The sequence below is a fragment of the Schistocerca cancellata genome, chromosome 1, assembly GCF_023864275.1.
Source record: "Schistocerca cancellata isolate TAMUIC-IGC-003103 chromosome 1, iqSchCanc2.1, whole genome shotgun sequence".
In the NCBI taxonomy this organism is placed as follows: domain Eukaryota; kingdom Metazoa; phylum Arthropoda; class Insecta; order Orthoptera; family Acrididae; genus Schistocerca; species Schistocerca cancellata.
This window is the reverse complement of record NC_064626.1, coordinates 549,579,466-549,600,569: the sequence shown is the minus strand read 5'-3', so window position 1 is coordinate 549,600,569 and position 21,104 is coordinate 549,579,466. Positions and strand designations below refer to the sequence as shown.

At 40.4% G+C, this 21,104-nt stretch overlaps 1 protein-coding gene across 2 annotated transcripts in view; it reads left to right on the top strand.

Annotated features, from left to right (window-relative positions):
• Window positions 1-20,637, top strand: part of LOC126180216 (serine--tRNA ligase, cytoplasmic) — a 69,988-nt gene extending 49,351 nt beyond the window's left edge. The window contains exons 8-12 of one of the 2 annotated variants that reach the window (XM_049924675.1): window positions 5,124-5,313; window positions 5,572-5,669; window positions 18,553-18,682; window positions 19,120-19,199; window positions 20,299-20,637. In XM_049924675.1, the coding sequence (XP_049780632.1) occupies window positions 5,124-5,313; window positions 5,572-5,669; window positions 18,553-18,682; window positions 19,120-19,181 (480 nt within the window). In that variant the 3' untranslated portion in view covers window positions 19,182-19,199; window positions 20,299-20,637. The remainder of the gene's footprint in view (window positions 1-5,123; window positions 5,314-5,571; window positions 5,670-18,552; window positions 18,683-19,119; window positions 19,200-20,298) is intronic. The other variant, XM_049924676.1, reaches the window with a different exon arrangement.
• Window positions 20,638-21,104: the final 467 nt, after the last annotated feature.

Sequence of the window (21,104 nt, the reverse complement as noted above, 5' to 3'; positions counted from 1 at the left end):
CCTCTTGTTACGCTGAAAATCTCTCCCTCTCTCCGCCTCCCTCTCCCCCTCCCCCTACCACTCCCTCCCTCCCTCCCTCCCTCCCTCCCTCCCTCCCATTCCCCTCGCTCCCCCCTCCCTGGCTGGGCTCCAAATCTCATTTGAGAAAGCACAAACACAAAATCAGTGCCAAGAGAACTGGAGGTTGGACTAAGAAAAATGAAACAAACAGAAAAGTTTAAATACATAGGTGACTGGATAGAGCTTAACCTGTTGGAGATTTTTTCATGCATTAACAAAATGGGAATGGCCTACCAACCAATTTAAGGCATCGATAATAATAAGACTGACATCTTTAAATGCAAAAATTAGGCACTATTGCACTGTTACTCGATTGGAGGCCCTATATGCAACACAGACTCTTACGGTGAACAGAAAAGCTCTAGTGGAGGAACTTGAGGTCAAAGAGAGATTTAAAGAAAAACGGTCCCATCAAAACAACAGTGAATACAGAAGACACCACAACCGCAAGGATAGTAACCTACTTTCAAGGTAAGAAAACCAAAGGAGCATAATTCACAGTGAGATCTACAAGAATTGGAAATTTCTCCGAGAGATATCCAGGAGTGTAATCAAACTTACGGAAAAAACTTCTGATACACATAGGTTTTGAGGGGAAGCAGAAACGGAAGACAAGGAAGACGTGGACCCAAAAGAGAAAAGAGCACTGGAAATGAATGCAGGAGCTTGGGCACCAAAGATGGCATTGTAATCAGAGGAATAGGAATGGGTACACAACTGTAATTTACAACATGCTACTCAGTGTCCCTTCAATATCCAATGGCACATGGGACCCCACCTCCATGCTGTGAGGGTAGAACAGGCCAGTATTTCATAACTCTAGTTGGAACTATATCTGAAACTTATTCCTCCAAATAGGGGACTACTTGACGTGCAACCATGGCCATATAGCAGATTACAGTGTATCGTAACAGGCAGTCTACTGTAACCAGAGCTCCCATATCATACAGACATAGAACAGATAGCAGCTCTAAACATTACAATACTTGTGCAGTTTTTATTGCCTCCACACCTAACTATCATTTGGAGAACAGACGTCTAAGTGGACAATGAATGTTGCAACCACAGAAGAAAGGATTGAAATGATCCTGATTTACGGAGAATGTAGGAGAAATGTTGCGGCTGATGTTGCCTTGTATGCCGAGCGTTTTCCGGGGAAAACTTGCTCTCGTGCTTTCTTATACAAGGTCTTTACAATGCCTTTGTGTATGATGGCAGCTTACAGACTGTCAAAAGGAAATGAAGCAAACATGTTACAGGAGAAGCTAATGAAATGACTGTACTAGTGGCAGTGCACCACAATCAACATATAAGCGCTCGGCTTACACCACAATTCCGGTGTGTCCAGAGGTAGTATTGTCACAATACTGCATCGTCATAAGTATCATACATATCACGTGTCACTGCATCAAGAACTTCATGGTGCCGATTTACACAACCAGGTAGTATTTTGTGACTGGGTACATCAACAAATGCAAATGACCCCCACGTTCTTTGCCAAGGTACAATTTCCCGATGAGTCTTCATTCACAAACCATGGTAGCAGTAACCAGCATAACATGCATTACTGGAGTATAGACAATCCCCACTGGTTAAGGCAAGTTGACTATCAATGTCTGTGGTCGGTTAACATATGGTGTGGCTTCATGGGGAGCAAACTCATTGGTCGATATTTTATCACCGGCATGTTGAATGGACTCGAATATCGAACATTTTTGGTACAGAAACTACAAGTACTGCTGTAGGATGTTACCCTAAATGTTTGACAACATACATAATGTTGCCCAGCACATCATGCAGTTGAAGTGCGGGCGGTATTAGACCGTGTTTACATTGGTCTGTGGATCGGCAGAGGTGTCCCTGTTCATTGACCTGCTACGTCTCCAGATTTGACGTTGCTGGATTTCTTTTTGTGGGGATATTTAAAAGACAAGGTTTGCCAGCAAGTGGCAGCAGGCCGTGAAGACATGGTAGACCGCATAAGAATCACTTGTGCTGACATTCCTGCAGATATGTTTGCGTCCTGTGTACGGTCATTTGAAAAGCAGATCACAAAGTGTATTGAAGTTGGCAGTACTAAGTTTGAACACTTACTCTGATTGTAAAAGCAGAGTAGTGTTTGCTCTGAGCTACAGCCATAGTGGCACATCGAGTAATTCTCTGTTCAGTATATTGGACGAATACAACATTGTGAATGGGGTTTCCAATTCGAAGTTAAGAAATACTGGCCTGTCCTCCCTCGCAGCATGGAGGTGGAGTCTTTACAAGCCTTTAGATATTCAAGAGCCTTTGAGTAGTGTGTTGTAAATTATGATTGTGTTCCTCCAATTACAAAGTAATCTGTGGTGAAATGAAGAAAATGCTTCAGACAAAATATATGTAGATTTTGCCATAGAATCGTAATCTGAAATAAAAAATGGGGTTTGTATTGAAGATTTCAGAGTTACCACCCACGCACAGGGTAGTGTGGTATCTTTGGATGTCCTGCAAGAAAGAACTTAATTTAAGGAAACTCTAATCCAAAAAAAAATGTGAAGTGTTCAAACTGTAAAGCAATGTGTGAATTGCAGTTGTATGACATGACATAGTGAAGTTAAAGTAATTTGCTATGTTTGACTTCAAAATAAAGATTCCTCTTTTATCTGAACGAGGATACTTTAACAATATAGGAAAAGACAGATTGCTACTTACCATAAAGAAGACGTTTCAAGTTGCTGACAGACACGGTTAAAAGACACTCACATATAGCTTTTGGCCACAGCCTTTGTCAGTTGTCAGTAAAAAAACAGCACCTTGGCCCGAGGTGCTGGAGTTGGTTTATCGTGTGTGGGTTACTGACGAAGGTGGTGATCAAAAGCTTTGTGTTAGAGTCTATTCACTGTGCTCATCTGCAATTTGACATGTCTTTTTTACAGTAAGTAGCAATCTATCTTTTCCTACATTGTTGATATTGATACCTGGAGCTTCCATTGTTTGAGGATATTTTGATGAATTCTAGAATCAAAAGACAGTGACTAACTGTTAAAAGTGTCAGGTTTAAATCTGATAAAATGCATAGCACTCATGTTATGTGCTTGTTGAGACTGCTGGTTCCAGTAAAGTGATGGAACTGCAAAGACGTACCATCATATTGCGTCTGTGATGGGTGACTGCTCGCTAATGCTGTATAATACGTGTGTCTTGTGCTGGACAGCCAAAGATGCCGGTTGACAACAAATACATACGCCGTTTTGCTAGATTTTAAGTTAATTATTTGAAAATATCATTTTTAGAAGATCATTGCTGTAAAGATGATACTTAGTCCTCTTTCAATATATTTTAGGCTTTTGTAGGCATAGAAATGCCAGAATGGGATTTTTAGGTTTGAATGTTAGGTGAAACATTGTATATCTGGATACAGTGTACCTATCCACTTCAAGTTTATTGTTGTGAAACATGAACATTTATTCAATCTTTCGTTGCAAACAAAACTTGTGAATGGCCCTCGAAAATCAACCCTGTTCAGAAAAACACGTCTCAGTTCTCCTCTTCCACGTCATTCAAAATAGTTCCCAGCTCATATTAAGTCTTGACTTCATATTTCCTCTTATCCACATTAAAGTTCCCAAAATTAGAGCATACCATTTGACTTACACATTCACACACCTGCATGGCTATCCACAGTCTCTTGTTTTAACAAGTTCATCTTGTGCTGTAGCAAAATCTTACAGGTATTATTAATGTGTCTAACTGGTCCATAATATTGTGTAAAATACACAGATCTTTTTGGGACATACATTACATACAATCACAACAGAAATTTATACAAATACACACAGTATATGGAATAATTTTTTTACTGTTTGTCACCAATTTTATATTAACATAGCAAATATTCCATACAATAAAATAAGAAACTTAAAAAAGAATGAGATGAATAGTGCAGATAGCACATTAATTAAATACACTTGTGCATAAATAATCCTCCGTTATAACCCCTTTGTGATGAAGAAGTACACTGTATGTCACTCATAAAGAAAATATTAAAATGATTTTTTTCTAACTGTACAATTTTTTAAGCATTTATTTACAACTAAGTTAAATAGTAGATTAGATTATGAGACAACAAAATGGGTGTTACCTTACATGTGTAGTGGTACAGTAACAATGGTCAGTATGTGTGACATGTGGTCATTATGTTGCCGGCCGCGGTGGTCTAGCGGTTCTGGCGCTGCAGTCCGGAACCGCGGGACTGCTACGGTCGCAGGTTCGAATCCTGCCTCTGGCATGGGTGTGTGTGATGTCCTTAGGTTAGTTAGGTTTAAGTAGTTCTAAGTTCTAGGGGACTTATGACCTAAGATGTTGAGTCCCAAAGTGCTCAGAGCCATTCATGTGGTCATTGTGTGTCTGTCACCAAGCACTGAAAATCAACATATTGAGGTTCACAGTGATAAATCTGACCGGTCATTGACTTGTATCTTTTAACAAACTGCAGCATATTCCTTTTCAAATAGAAGTGTGCTGATTTTATACACATGTATGTATTGTATTAGCAGCTTAATTAAAACCAAAGGTTGTTTTTTTTTTTTAATGGTGAATAATGCAGTTACCAGTTATTGTTAGTGATTATCATCATCATCATCTTGGACAGTTTCCAGCCACTGGCTGGGTCTGTCGGGAACACAAGCCTCTCCATCGTGTTCTGTCTTTCCACCATTCCCCCTCTTCCACCTTCGTCCAGTTCTCTCTTCTTCTCATCACACATTCCTTCACTCCCTTCACCCATCTATCCCTTGGTCTTCCTCTGGGCCTCTTCCCCTCCAGTTGCAGATCAAACATCCTCTTTGGAATTCTTCCCTCATCCATTCTCTTCATGTGTCCATACCACTGCAGTCTTGATTTTTCTATCCTGTCCTGTACTGGTTCCTCCTTTAGTCTTTCCCTCACATACACATTTCGCAATCTGTCTCGTCTTGTTACACCCAACCTGCTCCTCTGGAACTTCATTTCACTAGCCTGTATTGTTAGTGATTATCTGAAATTAAATTAATGTTTCACAGTATTATAGGAGCTTATTTTTACAGGTAGAGCAATTTTGCCTCACTTCTCCTTATGACAATAAATCATGGGAAATGATGGAAGAAATGTTAGGAAATGCTGAGGAGTTCTGCAAAAAACTCGAAATTCCATATCGAGTAGTAAATATCGTGTCTGGTGCTTTGAACCATGCAGCTGCCAAGAAATGGGATATTGAAGCTTGGTTCCCTGGTTCTGGTGAGATATTTCTCAATGTATCAAAATGAGCAGCAACCTGATAATGAATATGTTCTTATTTACTATTACCATAGATCAATAAATCACTTATTTAGATAGATAATATGAATTGTGGTTTCAACACATTTTGAAATTTGCTTACCATCTACAATTAGAAATAAATTATTTTTGTATCCTCACATGTTTATTGTTAGTATTATATTAAAAAATGCAATTATTGTGCAAATATATGTAATAAATTTCCTCATCTTGTCCTAGGTGCCTTCCGTGAACTTGTCTCATGCAGCAATTGCCTTGATTATCAGGCAAGAAGGTTGCTTGTTCGATATGGTAAAACAAAAAAGATGAACACTGCTGTAAGTTTCCATTTGTGACACATTAATTAAACTGTTCCTGACTATTTGTAACTGTTTCGTATTAGAGTACTGCAGACCAAACATGAGCTAAACTGTTTTCTGCAACCATAAATTTTAAAACAATTTTAAGGTTGTTTATCCATTGTGCCTTGTCTCTGTGCTTGCTGGAGTGCTCAGATCTCATTGTTTCTTATTCCTTCAATTACAAGTCTCATTTTTTCAGTATCTTGTTTCTGATAAGTTTTGTACATAGAGCTGTTGGCATTCATTGTAGCGCCTCTCAGCAGCTTACTACTGCAATTTTGCCTTCAGTAAGTTCTTGCCATTCTTTTATGGTGGTTTTCATCATTGTAATCTAGTGCTCATGTTCGACTTACTTAAAAAAATTAAAAATGAACACAAATGTATGGATGCTGCATAATCATTTTCTGCTATTTTCAATCAAACTGTCACGGTATTTGGAAGTATACTCTCTTAGTGGTTTCTTTGTTTTCTGTCTTTGATATAGCAGGGAATTGAATCTCATTGTTATTGGATAGTTTGCCAATCTTTTCATATTTTCTGGAATTATCAGTAAATGTCATTTCACACAGTTGAATGCCTGCATTTCTTCGTATGAATCTTCCTAGTATGATATAAGTGAAAATATTGATCAACGAAGATAACTGATGCCCTTTGCTATTATTTTGTACTTGAAACTACTCTTTAATCCTTTATTTGGTAGTTTTTTTATATTCTTAATATAAGATCAAATATTCATTTTCCATTCATATGAATGCAGTGCTCTGGTACTGACTTACTGTTAGCCATGTAAATCAAAGTGAACCCTATTTGGTATTTTAAATTTTAGTAACCCTTTCACTGCTACAGATGTGCTCTCTGCATTCCATGCTGAGGACAGAGGAAGTTGGTACACCTGGAAAGATAACATTGATTTTGATCCTATGGTGTATATGCCTCCTGAGGGATAGTAGAGGTACTGATGATGATTTTAGTGCCATCCACCAACAGATAGTGTTGTGGCATAACAACTAGAGCACCATCTATGTCTACCCTTTAACAGGGAATGCTCACAGCCAGAAGCCTTAGTGTGGTGCAAGCGTGTGAAGCAAGCAGGCAATTGTGCCACACAGACACACTTATGCTTTGTACAGTCAGCTGAGTAAGTTTGAAAGGGTCAAGTAATGGTCTTTCAAGTGACGGGATGATCCTTTCAGAGAATTGCCACATAAGACGAACGTGCTGCGTCAGATGTGCAATGATGCTGGTATCAATGGTCATGTGGACATTCTCACACCTGTAGACAAGGTTCTTAATGTCCACACAACATTAACGCCCACCAGGATTGTCATATTGTAAGGGTATCACAACTACCACAGCACGGATAAGAGGGCTTGTGAGTCCAGATGAGTCAACGTGAACTGTTGTGAATAGGCTATTAGTAGTGGGACTACAGGCACGCACACCTCTAGACCATCTTCCACTCACACCATGCCACAGCATTGACATGCACAACTCGACTGGTGCCATCAGAGGATCACTTGGAAGATGGAATGAGGCGCCATGGTCTTCAGCGGTGAAAGCACTCTCTCCATGCTCGCAAGTGATGGTTGTTTGCGTGTACGATGTAGACCTGGTGAATGCTGTCTTGTAGAGTGCATTTGTCCAAGACACACTGGTGCAACCCCAGACCTTATGGTCTGGAGTATGATAAGCTACATCTCTCATTTCTTTTCCTGCTCTTCATCGGTGGTCTTATTCTGATATTTCCCAGAAATCACTTCTTTCACTTGATGGGCGCTGTAGCCGTTATTCCTGAAAACCTTGCGTAGGTGGCTCAGTTCATGGAGCAGGTTATCGTCATCTGATATTACTCTTGCACGATGCACCAATGTTTGTAATACTGTGCACTTCTGTGCTGGATGATGATGGCTGGTGACGTGCAGGTACAGGTCTGTCTGTGTGGGTGGGTTTTCTGTAGACACTGTGGCCAAGGCACCCTTACGGTGGACAAGGACGTCGAGGAAGTTCAATTCATTATCTTTTTCCACCTCCATGGTGAACTGGATATTACTGTTGATGCCATTGAGGTGTTCCAAAAACTCGTCTAGTTTCTTGCGTCCGTGTGGCTAAATGACAAACGTGTCGTCAATGTATCGAAAGAAACACTTCGGCTTCAATGGTGCAGTATCTATGACAATATCCTCAAAATTCTCCATGAAGAGGTTTGCAACAGCTGGAGCCAACGGGCTACCCATTGCTACGCTGTCTGATCGTAATACTGGCCATTGTACACGAAATAGGAGGACGTAAGAGTGTGCCTAAATAGCTCGACCACGTACTTTGTGCCAAAACAGTCTCGTTTATTTGATTAGTGTTACAACTGCTACAATATTAGACAGGCCTATTTCGTTTCATATAGCAGACCGTGACAAAATAGATGTAATCAGATCAAGAAATCATATCAGTCTTGGCTACTATTTGTATTAACAGCTTTTTCACTATTATACAACGATATTTCGGGTTTCCATGTAGCAAAATGTTTGACAAACTTTGATGAGCTAATAGATTCTTTCACAGAAAGGAAAGCAAGCCATGTAAAGCTATAGCAAGAGTAGAGAGAAAAAAATGCTAGGATGTAAGAATTGAAGAAATGTGTACTGTCTTACTTGTCTCTTTATTGTTCTATGTATCCTATATTTAATGTTATGTCACACAAAACAACAAGTTATTAGCTAATAAAGAGTGCAAGTTTTCTGAAGATTTCTCGTTCTCCTGGTAACAAATAATCCCATCCAGTATTAACTGCAAGTTTTTGCCGGCCGGAGTGGCCGAGCGGTTCTAGGCGCTACAGTCTGGAACTGCGCGACCGCTGCGGTCGCAGGTTCGAATCGTGCCGCGGGCATGGATGTGTGTGACGTCCTTAGGTTGGTTAGGTTTAAGTAGTTCTATGTTCTAGAGGACTGATGACCACGGCAGTTAAGTCCCATAGTGCTCAGAGCCATTTGAACCATTTGCAAGTTTTTCTTTAAGAGGGGCAGGATGTCAGACTGACCGAGTGGGAGCAGGAGAGGCACCACAGGACACTTTAATTTCCACTGTTTTGAACACAGTTTGATGGCATCGATTACAAAATATACACGTTTGAATTCCACGGAGTGAAATACAATGATGTGCGATAGAAGAATGCTGTGTGAAGAGGCGTGGCACTGCACTTGGGCACACTTAAGACCAAATAACATGTCTTACATTTCCTCGAACGTTTTATGTTTAAGACTGTTCAGAAAGGTGTACACTACAAAATGAACATTTTTTGAAAAAAGTTTGGCATCCATCTCAAACGCTTGGGAGGGGGGGTTGAAAGTATTGTAGATCTTGGGCAGACGCGCAGAGCAGAGAGCAGTCTGAGTTGTAGTGGGGAGGTGTCCACATGTCCCTTGTTTACGTTTAGTGATTTTGGTGTTTCCTCTTTGTTCACTGCTCTCATGTCAACTGAAAACAAAACGGATTTCTGTGACAGCGAGCTATCAAGTGAATTAAAATACATTCATCTAATTACTGAGGGCTAAAATGTTATTAGTTTCAGATCTCATTTTATTACCACCTTCCTGATTGTCAAGCATTAGTCACCTTGCAGAACAATGAAGTTATTTTTGTCGGTTTGTTATAGAAATTTGGCTTTTATTAATCTTTTCCACTGAGGCAGTCAATTTATTTGAAACGAAGTGTTTAATTCCACGCTATTGGCTAGTTTTAGCTGTTCGCTGCATTTCAAGTGCATGTTTCCATCTTCTAGCATGTATGGCATTATGCCATAATAAAAAACCAAACATGAGATAATACAGTACTGGTACTCCAAGAAAATTTACATTCCAAAAACCACACTGAAAAGCTTAATATGAGGTTGATTCCTACTTCATTGGTAATATGGACAAGCGAAGGTGCACTATACGCCAAATTATGCATTTTAGTATGGTTCACGAAATTCTGATGCTCTTGGAGTATCCTCTGATGTCTTGTTTCTTTCATGACATAATGTAAGAAAACATGTGAGAAACATGAACACACCCAATCTCAAACTCATGCAACTAGTGTCACCAAAGTTGGACACGCCGAGAGTGTTTAGTTTCACCGAGTTCGGCAAACGCGCGATTCGTGTGCGCAGTGACTGGTAGCGCAGTTGCCTGCAACCAAGTGTCGTCGTGTAAACTAGGCTTTACTTTCAAAGTAAATTTCCTTTTGTGCAAGATGAACCATGTGCGAAAATGTACGATGAATTTCTTAAATCACAGAGTGTTTGACTCTCAATTAAAAAATTTTTTTCCATATCTACGTATACACCCTGGTTGGTCACCCAACACATAATTCATCCCAGTGAGGGCTCTGAACATCAGTCTTACATATGTTTGTGAATAGAACAAATAGTAATCACATAGTGCAGTATTCTGGTGAATATGGTAGCTGCATTAGTATTTTCGAACTAAACCAGATTTATATCACACAATGTTCATATTTAATTGAAGCAAAGGAAACTTTTCCATGCACAGGTCGTGGGTTTACATTTTGTTTATATTTTCATCTATACGTGCTAGTTACTGTGACTTCAGATTTGAGCTAATATTTGTTGTTAGTCAGAAAGGTTTGTGAACTGCAGTAACTTAGCAGGCTATTAAACACAGCGTTGATGTAGCAGTGATTTTATTATTATTATTATTATTATCATCTTTCCTTTCACAGACCTTAGGTCTGGTTAAAAATGGAAAGTGACGCGGACCTTGATCAAGTGTGACTTCCTTTTAACTGTACGGTATATGTTATACTGCATTTAGGAACTTTCGAGTGATTGAACATGTATCAATAATTACGGATTTCTGTAGTTGTATATATAAGTTTGGATGTAGCTGTATTGCATTGATGTACTGGTGGATATTGTGTGGTATGACTCCTGTTGTTGACAGTATAATTGGTATAATGTCAACTTTATCCTGATGCCACATGTCCTTGACTTCCTCAGCCAGTTGGATGTATTTTTCAATTTTTTCTCCTGTTTTCTTTTGTATATTTGTTGTATTGGTTATGGATATTTCGATTAGTTGTGTTAATTTCTTCTTTTTATTGGTGCGTATGATGTCAGGTTTGTTATGTGGTGTTGTTTTATCTGTTATAATGGTTCTGTTCCAGTATAATTTGTATTCATCATTCTCCAGTACATTTTGTGGTGCATACTTGTATGTGGGAACGTGTTGTTTTATAAGTTTATGTTGTAAGGCAAGCTGTTGATGTATTATTTTTGCTACATTGTCATGTCTTCTGGGGTATTCTGTATTTGCTAGTATTGTACATCTGCTTGTGATGTGATCTACTGTTTCTATTTGTTGTTTGCAAAGTCTGCATTTATCTGTTGTCGTATTGGGATCTTTAATAATATGCTTGCTGTAATATCTGGTGTTTATTGTTTGATCCTGTATTGCAATCATGAATCCTTCCGTCTCACTGTATATATTGCCTTTTCTTAGCCATGTGTTGGATGCGTCTTGATCGATGTGTGGCTGTGTTAGATGTTACGGGTGCTTGCCATGTAGTGTTTTCTTTTTCCAATTTGCTTTCTGCGTATCTGTTGATGTTATGTGATCTAGAGGGTTGTAGAAGTGGTTATGAAATTGCAGTGGTGTAGCCGATGTATTTATATGAGTGATTGCTTTGTGTATTTTGCTAGTTTCTGCTTGTTCTAGAAAGAATTTTCTTAAATTGTCTACCTGTCCATAATGTAGGTTTTTTATGTCGATGAATCCCCTTCCTCCTTCCTTTCTGCTTAATGTGAATCTTTCTGTTGCTGAATGTATGTGATGTATTCTATATTTGTGGCATTGTGATCGTGTAAGTGTATTGAGTGCTTCTAGGTCTGTGTTACTCCATTTCACTACTCCAAATGAGTAGGTCAATATTGGTATAGCATAAGTATTTATAGCTTTTGTCTTGTTTCTTGCTGTCAATTCTGTTTTCAGTATTTTTGTTAGTCTTTGTCTATATTTTTCTTTTAGTTCTTCTTTAATATTTGTATTATATATTCCTATTTTTTGTCTGTATCCTAGATATTTATAGGCATCTGTTTTTTCCATCGCTTCTATGCAGTCGCTGTGGTTATCCAATATGTAATCTTCTTGTTTAGTGTGTTTTCCCTTGACTATGCTATTTTTCTTACATTTGTCTGTTCCAAAAGCCATATTTATATCATTGCTGAATACTTCTGTTATCTTTAGTAATTGGTTGAGTTGTTGATTTGTTGCTGCCAGTAGTTTTAGATCATCCATGTATAGCAAATGTGTGATTTTGTGTGGGTATGTTCTAGTAATATTGTATCCATAATTTGTATTATTTAGCATGTTGGATAGTGGGTTCAGAGCAAGGCAGAACCAGAAATGACTTAATGAGTCTCCTTGGTATATTCCACGCTTAATCTGTATTGGCTGTGATGTGATATTATTTGAATTTGTTTGGATATTAAGTGTGATTTTCCAATTTTTCATTACTATGTTTAGGAACTGTATCAGTTTAGGATCTACTTTGTATATTTCCAATATTTGTAGTAAGCATGAGTGGGGTACACTATCAAAAGCTTTTTGGTAATCAATGTATGCGTAGTGTAGTGACCTTTGTTTGGTTTTAGCTTGATATGTCGCCTCTGCATCTATTATCAGTTGCTCTTTACATCCTCGTGCTCCTTTGCAACAGCCTTTTTGTTCTTCATTTATAATTTTGTTCTGTATTGTATGTGTTATTAATTTCTGTGTAATGACTGAAGTTAATATTTTGTATATTGTTGGTAGGCATGTTATCGGGCGGTATTTATCTGGGTTTGCTGTGTCTGCTTGATCTTTAGGTTTCAGATAAGTTATTCCATGTGTAAGTGTATCAGGGAATGTGTATGGGTCTGCAATGTAACTGTTACATAATTTATATCTAAAAACAGAGATGATGAGACTTACCAAACAAAAGCGCTGGCAGGTCGATAGACACACAAATAAACACAAACATACACACAAAATTCAAGCTTTTGCAACAAACAGTTGCTTCATCAGGAAAGAGAGAAGGAGAGGGAAAGACGAAAGGATGTGGGTTTTAAGGGAGAGGGTAAGGAGTCATTCCAATCCCGGGAGCGGAAAGACTTACCTTAGGGGGAAAAAAGGACAGGTATACACTCGCACGCGCACACACACACATATCCATCCACACATACACAGACACAAGCAGACATTTGTAAAGGCAAAGAGGTTGGGCAGAGATGTCAGTCGAGGCGGAAGTAAAGAGGCAAAGATTATGTTGAAAGACAGGTGAGGTATGAGTGGCGGCAACTTGAAATTAGCGGAGGTTGAGGCCTGGCGGATAACGAGAAGAGAAGATATACTGAAGGGCAAGTTCCCATCTCCGGTGTTTTGATAGGTTGGTGTTAGTGGGAAGTATCCAGATAACCCGGACGGTGTAACACTGTGCCAAGATGTGCTGGCCGTGCACCAAGGCATGTTTAGCCACAGGGTGATCCTCATTACCAACAAACACTGTCTGCCTGTGTCCATTCATGCGAATGGACAGTTTGTTGCTGGTCATTCCCACATAGAAAGTTTCAAAGTGTAGGCAGGTCAGTTGGTAAATCACGTGGGTGCTTTAACACGTGGCTCTGCCTTTGATCGTGTACACCTTCCGGGTTACAGGACTGGAGTAGGTGGTGGTGGGAGGGTGCATGGGACAGGTTTTACACCGGGGGCGGTTGCAGGGGTATGAGCCAGAGGGTAGGGAAGGTGGTTTGGGGATTTCATAGGGATGAACTAAGAGGTTACGAAGGTTAGGTGGACGGCGGAAAGACACTCTTGGTGGAGTGGGGAGGATTTCATGAAGGATGGATCTCATTTCAGGGCAGGATTTGAGGAAGTCGTATCCCTGCTGGAGAGCCACATTCAGAGTCTGATCCAGTCCCGGAAAGTATCCTGTCACAAGTGGGGCACTTTTGGGGTTCTTCTGTGGGAGGTTCTGGGTTTGAAGGGATGAGGAAGTGGCTCTGGTTATTTGCTTCTGTACCAGGTCGGGAGGGTAGTTGCGGGATGCGAAAGCTGTTTTCAGGTTGTTGGTGTAATTGTTCAGGGATTCCGGACTGGAGCAGATTCGTTTGCCACGAAGACCTAGGCTGTAGGGAAGGGACCGTTTGATGTGGAATGGGTGGCAGCTGTCATAATGGAGGTACTGTTGCTTGTTGGTGGGTTTGATGTGGACGGACGTGTGAAGCTGGCCATTGGACAGATGGAGGTCAACGTCAAGGAAAGTGGCATGGGATTTAGTGTAGGACCAGGTGAATCTGATGGAACCAAAGCAGTTGAGGTTGGAGAGGAAATTCTGGAGTTCTTCTTCACTGTGAGTCCAGATCATGGAGATGTCATCAATAAATCTGTACCAAACTTTGGGTTTGCAGGCCTTCCTCTAAGCGACCCATGAATAGGTTGGCGTACGAGGGGGCCATCCTGGTACCCGTGGCTGTTCCCTTTAATTGTTGGTATGTCTGGCCTTCAAAAGTGAAGAAGTTGTGGGTCAGAATGAAGCTGGCTAATGTAATGAGGAAAGAGGTTTTAGGTAGGGTGGCAGGTGATCGGCGTGAAAGGAAGTGCTCCATCGCAGCGAGGCCCTGGACATGCGTAATATTTGTGTATAAGGAAGTGACATCAATGGTTACAAGGATGGTTTCCGGAGGTAACAGACTGGGTAAGGATTCCAGGCGTTTGAGAAAGTGGTTGGCGTCTTTGATGAAGGATGGGAGACTGCATGTAATGGGTTGAAGGTGTTGATCTATGTAGGCAGAGATACATTCTGTGGGGGCTTGGTAACCAGCTACAATGGGGCGGCCGGGATGATTGGGTTTGTGAATTTTAGGAAGAAGGTAGAAGGTAGGGGTGCGGGGTGTTGGTGGGGTCAGGAGGTTGATGGAGTCAGGTGAAAGGTTTTGTAGGGGGCCTAAGGTTCTGAGGATTCCTTGAAGCTCCGCCTGGACATCAGGAATGGGATTACCTTGGCAAACTTTGTATGTGGTGTTGTCTGAAAGCTGACGCAGTCCCTCGGCCACATACTCCTGACGATCAAGTACCACTGTCGTGGAACCCTTGTCCGCCGGAAGAATGACGATGGAACGGTCAGCCTTCAGATCACGGATAGCTTGGGCTTCAGCAGTGGTGATGTTGGGAGTAGGATTAAGGTTTTTTATGAAGGATTGAGAGGCAAGGCTGGAAGTCAGAAATTCCTGGAAGGTTTCGAGAGGGTGATTTTGAGGAAGAGGAGGTGGGTCCCGCTGTGACGGAGGACGGAACTGTTCCAGGCAGGGTTCAATTTGGATAATGCCTTGGGGAGTTGGATCATTAGGAGTAGGATTAGGATCATTTTTCTTCGTGGCAAACTGATATTTCCAGCAGAGACTATGAGAGTAAGACAGTAAATCTTTGACGAGAGCTGTTTGGTTGAATCTGGGAGTGGGGCTGAAGGTGAGGCCTTTGGATAGGACAGAGGTTTCGGATTGGGAGAGAGGTTTGGAGGAAAGGTTAACTACTGAATTAGGGTGTTGTGGTTCCAGATTGTGTTGATTGGAATTTTGAGGTTTTGGAGGGAGTGGAGCTGGAAGTGGGAGATTGAGTAGATGGGAGAGACTGGGTTTGTGTGCAATGAGAGGAGCTTGAGGTTTGCTGGAAAGGTTGTGAAGGGTGAGTGAGTTGCCTTTCCGGAGGAGGGAAACCGAACCCCAAAAGTGCCCCACTTGTGACAGGATACTTTCCAGGACTGGATCAGACTCTGAATGTGGCTCTCCAGCAGGGATACGACTTCCTCAAATCCTGCCCTGAAATGAGATCCATCCTTCATGAAATCCTCCCCACTCCACCAAGAGTGTCTTTCCGCCATCCACCTAACCTTCGTAACCTCTTAGTTCATCCCTATGAAATCCCCAAACCACCTTCCCTACCCTCTGGCTCATACCCCTGCAACCGCCCCCGGTGTAAAACCTGTCCCATGCACCCTCCCACCACCACCTACTCCAGTCCTGTAACCCGGAAGGTGTACACGATCAAAGGCAGAGCCACGTGTTAAAGCACCCACGTGATTTACCAACTGACCTGCCTACACTTTGAAACTTTCTATGTGGGAATGACCAGCAACAAACTGTCCATTCGCTTGAATGGACACAGGTATACAGTGTTTGGTGGTAATGAGGATCACCCTGTGGCTAAACGTGCCTTGGTGCATGGCCATCACATCTTGGCACAGTGTTACACCGTCCGGGTTATCTCGATACTTCCCACTAACACCAACCTATCAAAACTCCGGAGATGGGAACTTGCCCTTCAGTATATCTTCTCTTCTCGTTATCCGCCAGGCCTCAACCTCCGCTAATTTCAAGTTGCCGCCACTCATACCTCACCTGTCTTTCAACATAATCTTTGCCTCTTTACTTCCGCCTCGACTGACATCTCTGCCCAACCTCTTTGCCTTTACAAATGTCTGCTTGTGTCTGTGTATGTGCGGATGGATATGTGTGTGTGTGCGCGTGCGAGTGTATACCTGTCCTTTTTTCCCCCTAAGGTAAGTCATTCGGCTCCCGGGATTGGAATGACTCCTTACCCTCTCTCTTAAAACCCACATCCTTTCGTCTTTCCCTCTCCTTCCCTCTTTCCTGATGAAGCAACTGTTTGTTGCAAAAGCTTGAATTTTGTGTGTATGTTTGTGTTTGTTTGTTTGTGTGTCTATCGACCTGCCAGCGCTTTTGTTTGGTAAGTCTCATCATCTTTGTTTTTAGATATATTTTTCCCACGTGGAATGTTTCCCTCTATTATATTCATATGTTAAATAATTAATTAGATGTGAATGTGTTGAGATGAACTTCTTTAGCCCGAAATTTGCGTGATTTCCCTAAATCATTCCAGGCAAATGCCGGGATGGTTCCTCTGAAAGGGCACGGCCGACTTCCTTCCCTAATCCGATGAGACCGATGAGCACGCTGTCTGGTCTCCTTCCCCAAACAACCAACCAACCCGAAATTTGGTATTTTATCTTTTCCAGGAGCTTTCCAATTGTGAGTAGAATTAATTGCTTGGGTGACTTCATGTTGCAAAATTCTCACTTCAGGCATCCGCGATATCATCTTGTATGTGTCTGTTTCTTCTTGTATCCACCGTGTATGCCTGTTATGTTGTACCGGGTTTGACCATATGTTGCTCCAAAAGTGTTCCATGTCTGTTATGCTTGGTGGATTGTCTATTTTAATGTGTGTGTTATCTATTGTCTGGTAAAATTTCTTTTGGTTTGTGTTGAATGTTTGGTTTTGTTTCCTTCTATTTTCACTTTTTTTGTATCTTCTAAGTCGTTTGGCCAATGCTTGTAATTTCTGCTTCTTTTCATCTAATTGCTCTATCGCTTCTTGGTGTGAGATTTTACCTAACCTTTTTCGTTTTTTTTCTGACATTTCATTTCTTATAAATTGTGTTACCTGTCCGATGTCTTTTCTCAGTTTTTCTATTCTGATCTGTAGCCTGTGTTGCCATGCTGGTTTTGTGGGTTTCTTCTGTGTGTTGGTTGGTTCTGATCTCTGCCTAGTGTGTATATTTAGTGTGGTGAGTGCTCCTATATAAACCAGTAGTTGTAACTCTTCCATAGTTGTGTTTTCATTTATTTTGTTGTGTATGATTGTGTTGATAGTTTTTATTGTTGTTTCGACTTGTGGTTTATTTGGTGGTCTATGCAAGAATGGTCTGATGTCTGTATTTGTGTCTTTGTATTCTATATACGTCAGCTGAAATTTCTCTTCTATATCTAACATGTGTGTCGCTTCGTGTTCTATTTGTGCTTGTTCTGGTGGCTGTCTTAAGATTTCGTTTTCCTCTGATTGTTTAATTGATGCGTGTTGGTCTTTGTTTATTTGCTCTGGGATGTTTTGAGTCCATTACTGTATTTTCTTCTTCTTCTGATTGCACATTATTTTGTTCCAGTATTTGTTGTACTTGTTGTTTGATGTTTTCTAATTCTGACTGGGGTATCCTGTTATTTTTGATTATTACACGGATCTGATCAGCTAGTCGTTGTTCTGTTAAAAATTTTAATTCTGGGTATCTGGTAATAAATGTTGTGTATACTTGTGATCTCTATCCAGTTGTGTTGGTTCCTAGGTTTGTTGCTTGGTAATAACAGAACATGAGGTGTCGATTAGCTTCATCTGACCATCTCATCCTCTGTCTTTGTTTTCCTTCTAGGGTGGTTGCAGGAAGCATATCCTGCAAAACACCTCTATTTGGATTTAAATCATTGTCCAGTTGGCTAGCAGTGTCGTTACCATTGTGGGCGGGCATAGGGTTCAAGCGTCGTCCCCGACCATGACGGTACTTGTCCGAGGCTTCTTTAGTTCTGTCCTGAACCAAGTAATCACACTAAAAGGGGGGTTAGCCCTATTAGTGGTTTGTTCTTTTCGTCGCCTTTTACGACTGGCAGAACATACCGGAGGCCTATTCTTTTCCCGAGCCTCCACGGGGTTTATTATTATTATTATTATTATTATTATTATTATTATTATTATTATTATTTTTATTGATCACATTTTTCTAGCTTCCAAAGTGACAGAAGTATTCTTAAATGTTTCTTACACTAGAGATAATAACTTGATGTCAGCAAAATTTTCAGTCTGTAAATCACAATTATAATGGTCACTTACTAAATGAACACCAGTCATATTTTTACCATCACTTGTCTGTGGTTTGTTTGAGACTAAGCTTGCAAGTGTTGGTGTAATACTACTTGAAATCACTGTAATGTAGTCAGATTCGCTGTCATTGCTATTTCACTTGATCATTTGGCATACTTTTTGCAGATTCCATTTGTACACATGCTTAATGCAACAATGTGTGCTACTACTAGAGTCATTTGTGCCTTGTTGGAAGTCCACCAGACAGATGATGGCATTAAAGTTCCTGCTGCACTGAAGCCTTACATGCCTCCAGGTAATTGTTTTGCAGTTGCTGCTCATTTGAATGTGATGTTGCCTGTGGTATGTGTTATACGTAAAGATTCCACAACTGTTATATCTGACCACACTCAATAAGGTGAAGTGACAAAAGTAATGGTATGGCGATATGCACATGTACAAATGATGGTAGTATCATGTACACAAAGTATATAAGACAGTGCATTTGTGAAGCTGTCATTTGGACTCAGGTGGTGCATGTGAACAGGTTTCCGTCGCGATTATGGCCGCATGACAGTACTTAACAGACTTTGAACATGGAATGTTAGTTGGAGCTAGATGCATAGGATGTACCATTTTAGGATGGACGGGGATATTGTGTAGGTTCGGTGGGTGGCAGAATAGCGCTGTTGTTCCTGTCCTGATAATTTCTTTTAATTCATATCATGAGTTCCAACAATTGTTGCTTTTCAGAATATCAAGAACTGATTCCATTTGTGAAAAAGGCGCCAGCAGTTCCAGCGAAGGAATCCTAGCGTGGTTGAGCAGTTTAGGTAAAATGTTTTCGTGATTCCTCTTCAAGCATAAAAATATTTTGTTTTAGAGTTGTTTACTGTTCTCCTGAATCTATCTTGCAATTTTGTAACATGTGCTGTTATTGTAACTTAATATTTTCATAAATGGGGGAGAAATGAAAAGTTCCTAGCTTTGTGGAAGAAGAATAGTCAGAATTTTGACTGTACGCATTTATTCAACATACCCCTAACCCCCCTCAGATTGATGCACTTGTTTGATCATTGTTTCAGCTCTTCTGTTCCACCAACTGTGTACTGTCTCTGCCCTAGAAAATGGACAATAAAATCCGGGCAATTTCTGGGCGAGGAACTTCCGTGGTCATAGGAACTGTGTGATGCTGTTTGTTCATTGGTTCCTCAGTGCAGGGATCATGAGTGTGGAGCCAGTTTCCATCCTCAGCCACTAATCTAGCTACAGAATCCTTTATAGCATAAAAGTGGGCTATAACAGCTTTGGTTGTCTCGATTTATGCCTCCATTTGCCTGCTGTTCAAACATTTCAGAACCCACATCACTGCGAGCTTCCTCATGTCTAGGACATTTTGAATAATTGAATCACTTCCTTCCTGGGAAATGTCCAGTATCTCAACTACCTTTTTGGCAGATATACCCTACTCCTCATGTCTCAGAATATGGACAGCATCCTTTGTAGCCAAACCTACGGAATTCAACTAAAGTAGTGGAATGTGCAGGTTATGACAGTGATATAAAACGGACAGTTCTCCCATAATGTCTGTGGCACCATAGTGCGAATGCCCTCCGTATACTTGTCCGTCGTATACTTGATGATGCCCCATAACGCTACAGATGTGAAACTTGTTTGAGTGCTGACCATTTCACATTCTTCCTTAAATTAAAAATAGTTGTAAGAATAAGAAAAGTGTGATATTTCAGTTACATAATATGACAAGATATTAAACTTTTGTATGGTGCCAAATTCCTTTTTCAATTCCAAGTGGAAGATGTTGAAGCCAGGAACTTTTCAGTCTCCTTGTTAGTGCTGTTGCAGAGCTTACATTATAGACAAAATAATTGTGTTTGAATGCTATATGAGGTATCTGAACTTTTTCATTTTCAGAATATAAAGTTGGTGTGAATTGGAAAAAAGATTATCAGCTTTTCATCTCAGTGCAACACCGGTGACCTGGAAGGGACATCATTCTATTGCATAGCTGATCTAGTACAATTTGCCGTCAATAAAGAGACTGTCATATTTTATCATAAGTCCCATGATAACTGATTTGTATGATGAAAATAAATTGAAATGATTTTTAGAAAAATCTCTCACCGAAGTATGGATGTTTCCTTTACTGTGGTGTTTGAGAATGGGGGCAGACCAGTAGTTCATGTAATGTAAAATTGGTTGCTTAGATGGGTGAAGTGTGTGACATGTGAGGTGAGCTTGAAACAAAAAATCTAGAGTTTATGGTGGAGACTTGATCTGGTGTGACTACAAGAAAAAATTGACCCCTAGCATCTATTCAGTTTATGTTAAATCTGTTGTGGGATATGAACATGTGACATGCCAGTAATGATGTAGGAAGAAGAAATGGTGGCAAAATTGATTATGTCCAGTAGAAATTAAATTTGAATAACAAACTTTAAGAAAAATGAAGGTAGTTAAATGTGGAAAGTGAAGGTGTGAAAGAAATCAAGGTGAAGGCATTAACTTAAACAGAACAGTTCACATGATCTGACTATGAGAAACAAATGTGTGGCAAAAGTGTGCAATATTAGATCTTGGAGACCTGAATGAAAAGGGGTAAAAGCTGCTCATAACAAAAGATTTAAGTTGGTGTACTTCATCTAAAGGAAATATGAGGGGTGCTCAATAAGTAATACAACACATTTCTTTTCGGAAAGAAGTTTGGTTTTGTTCAGGGT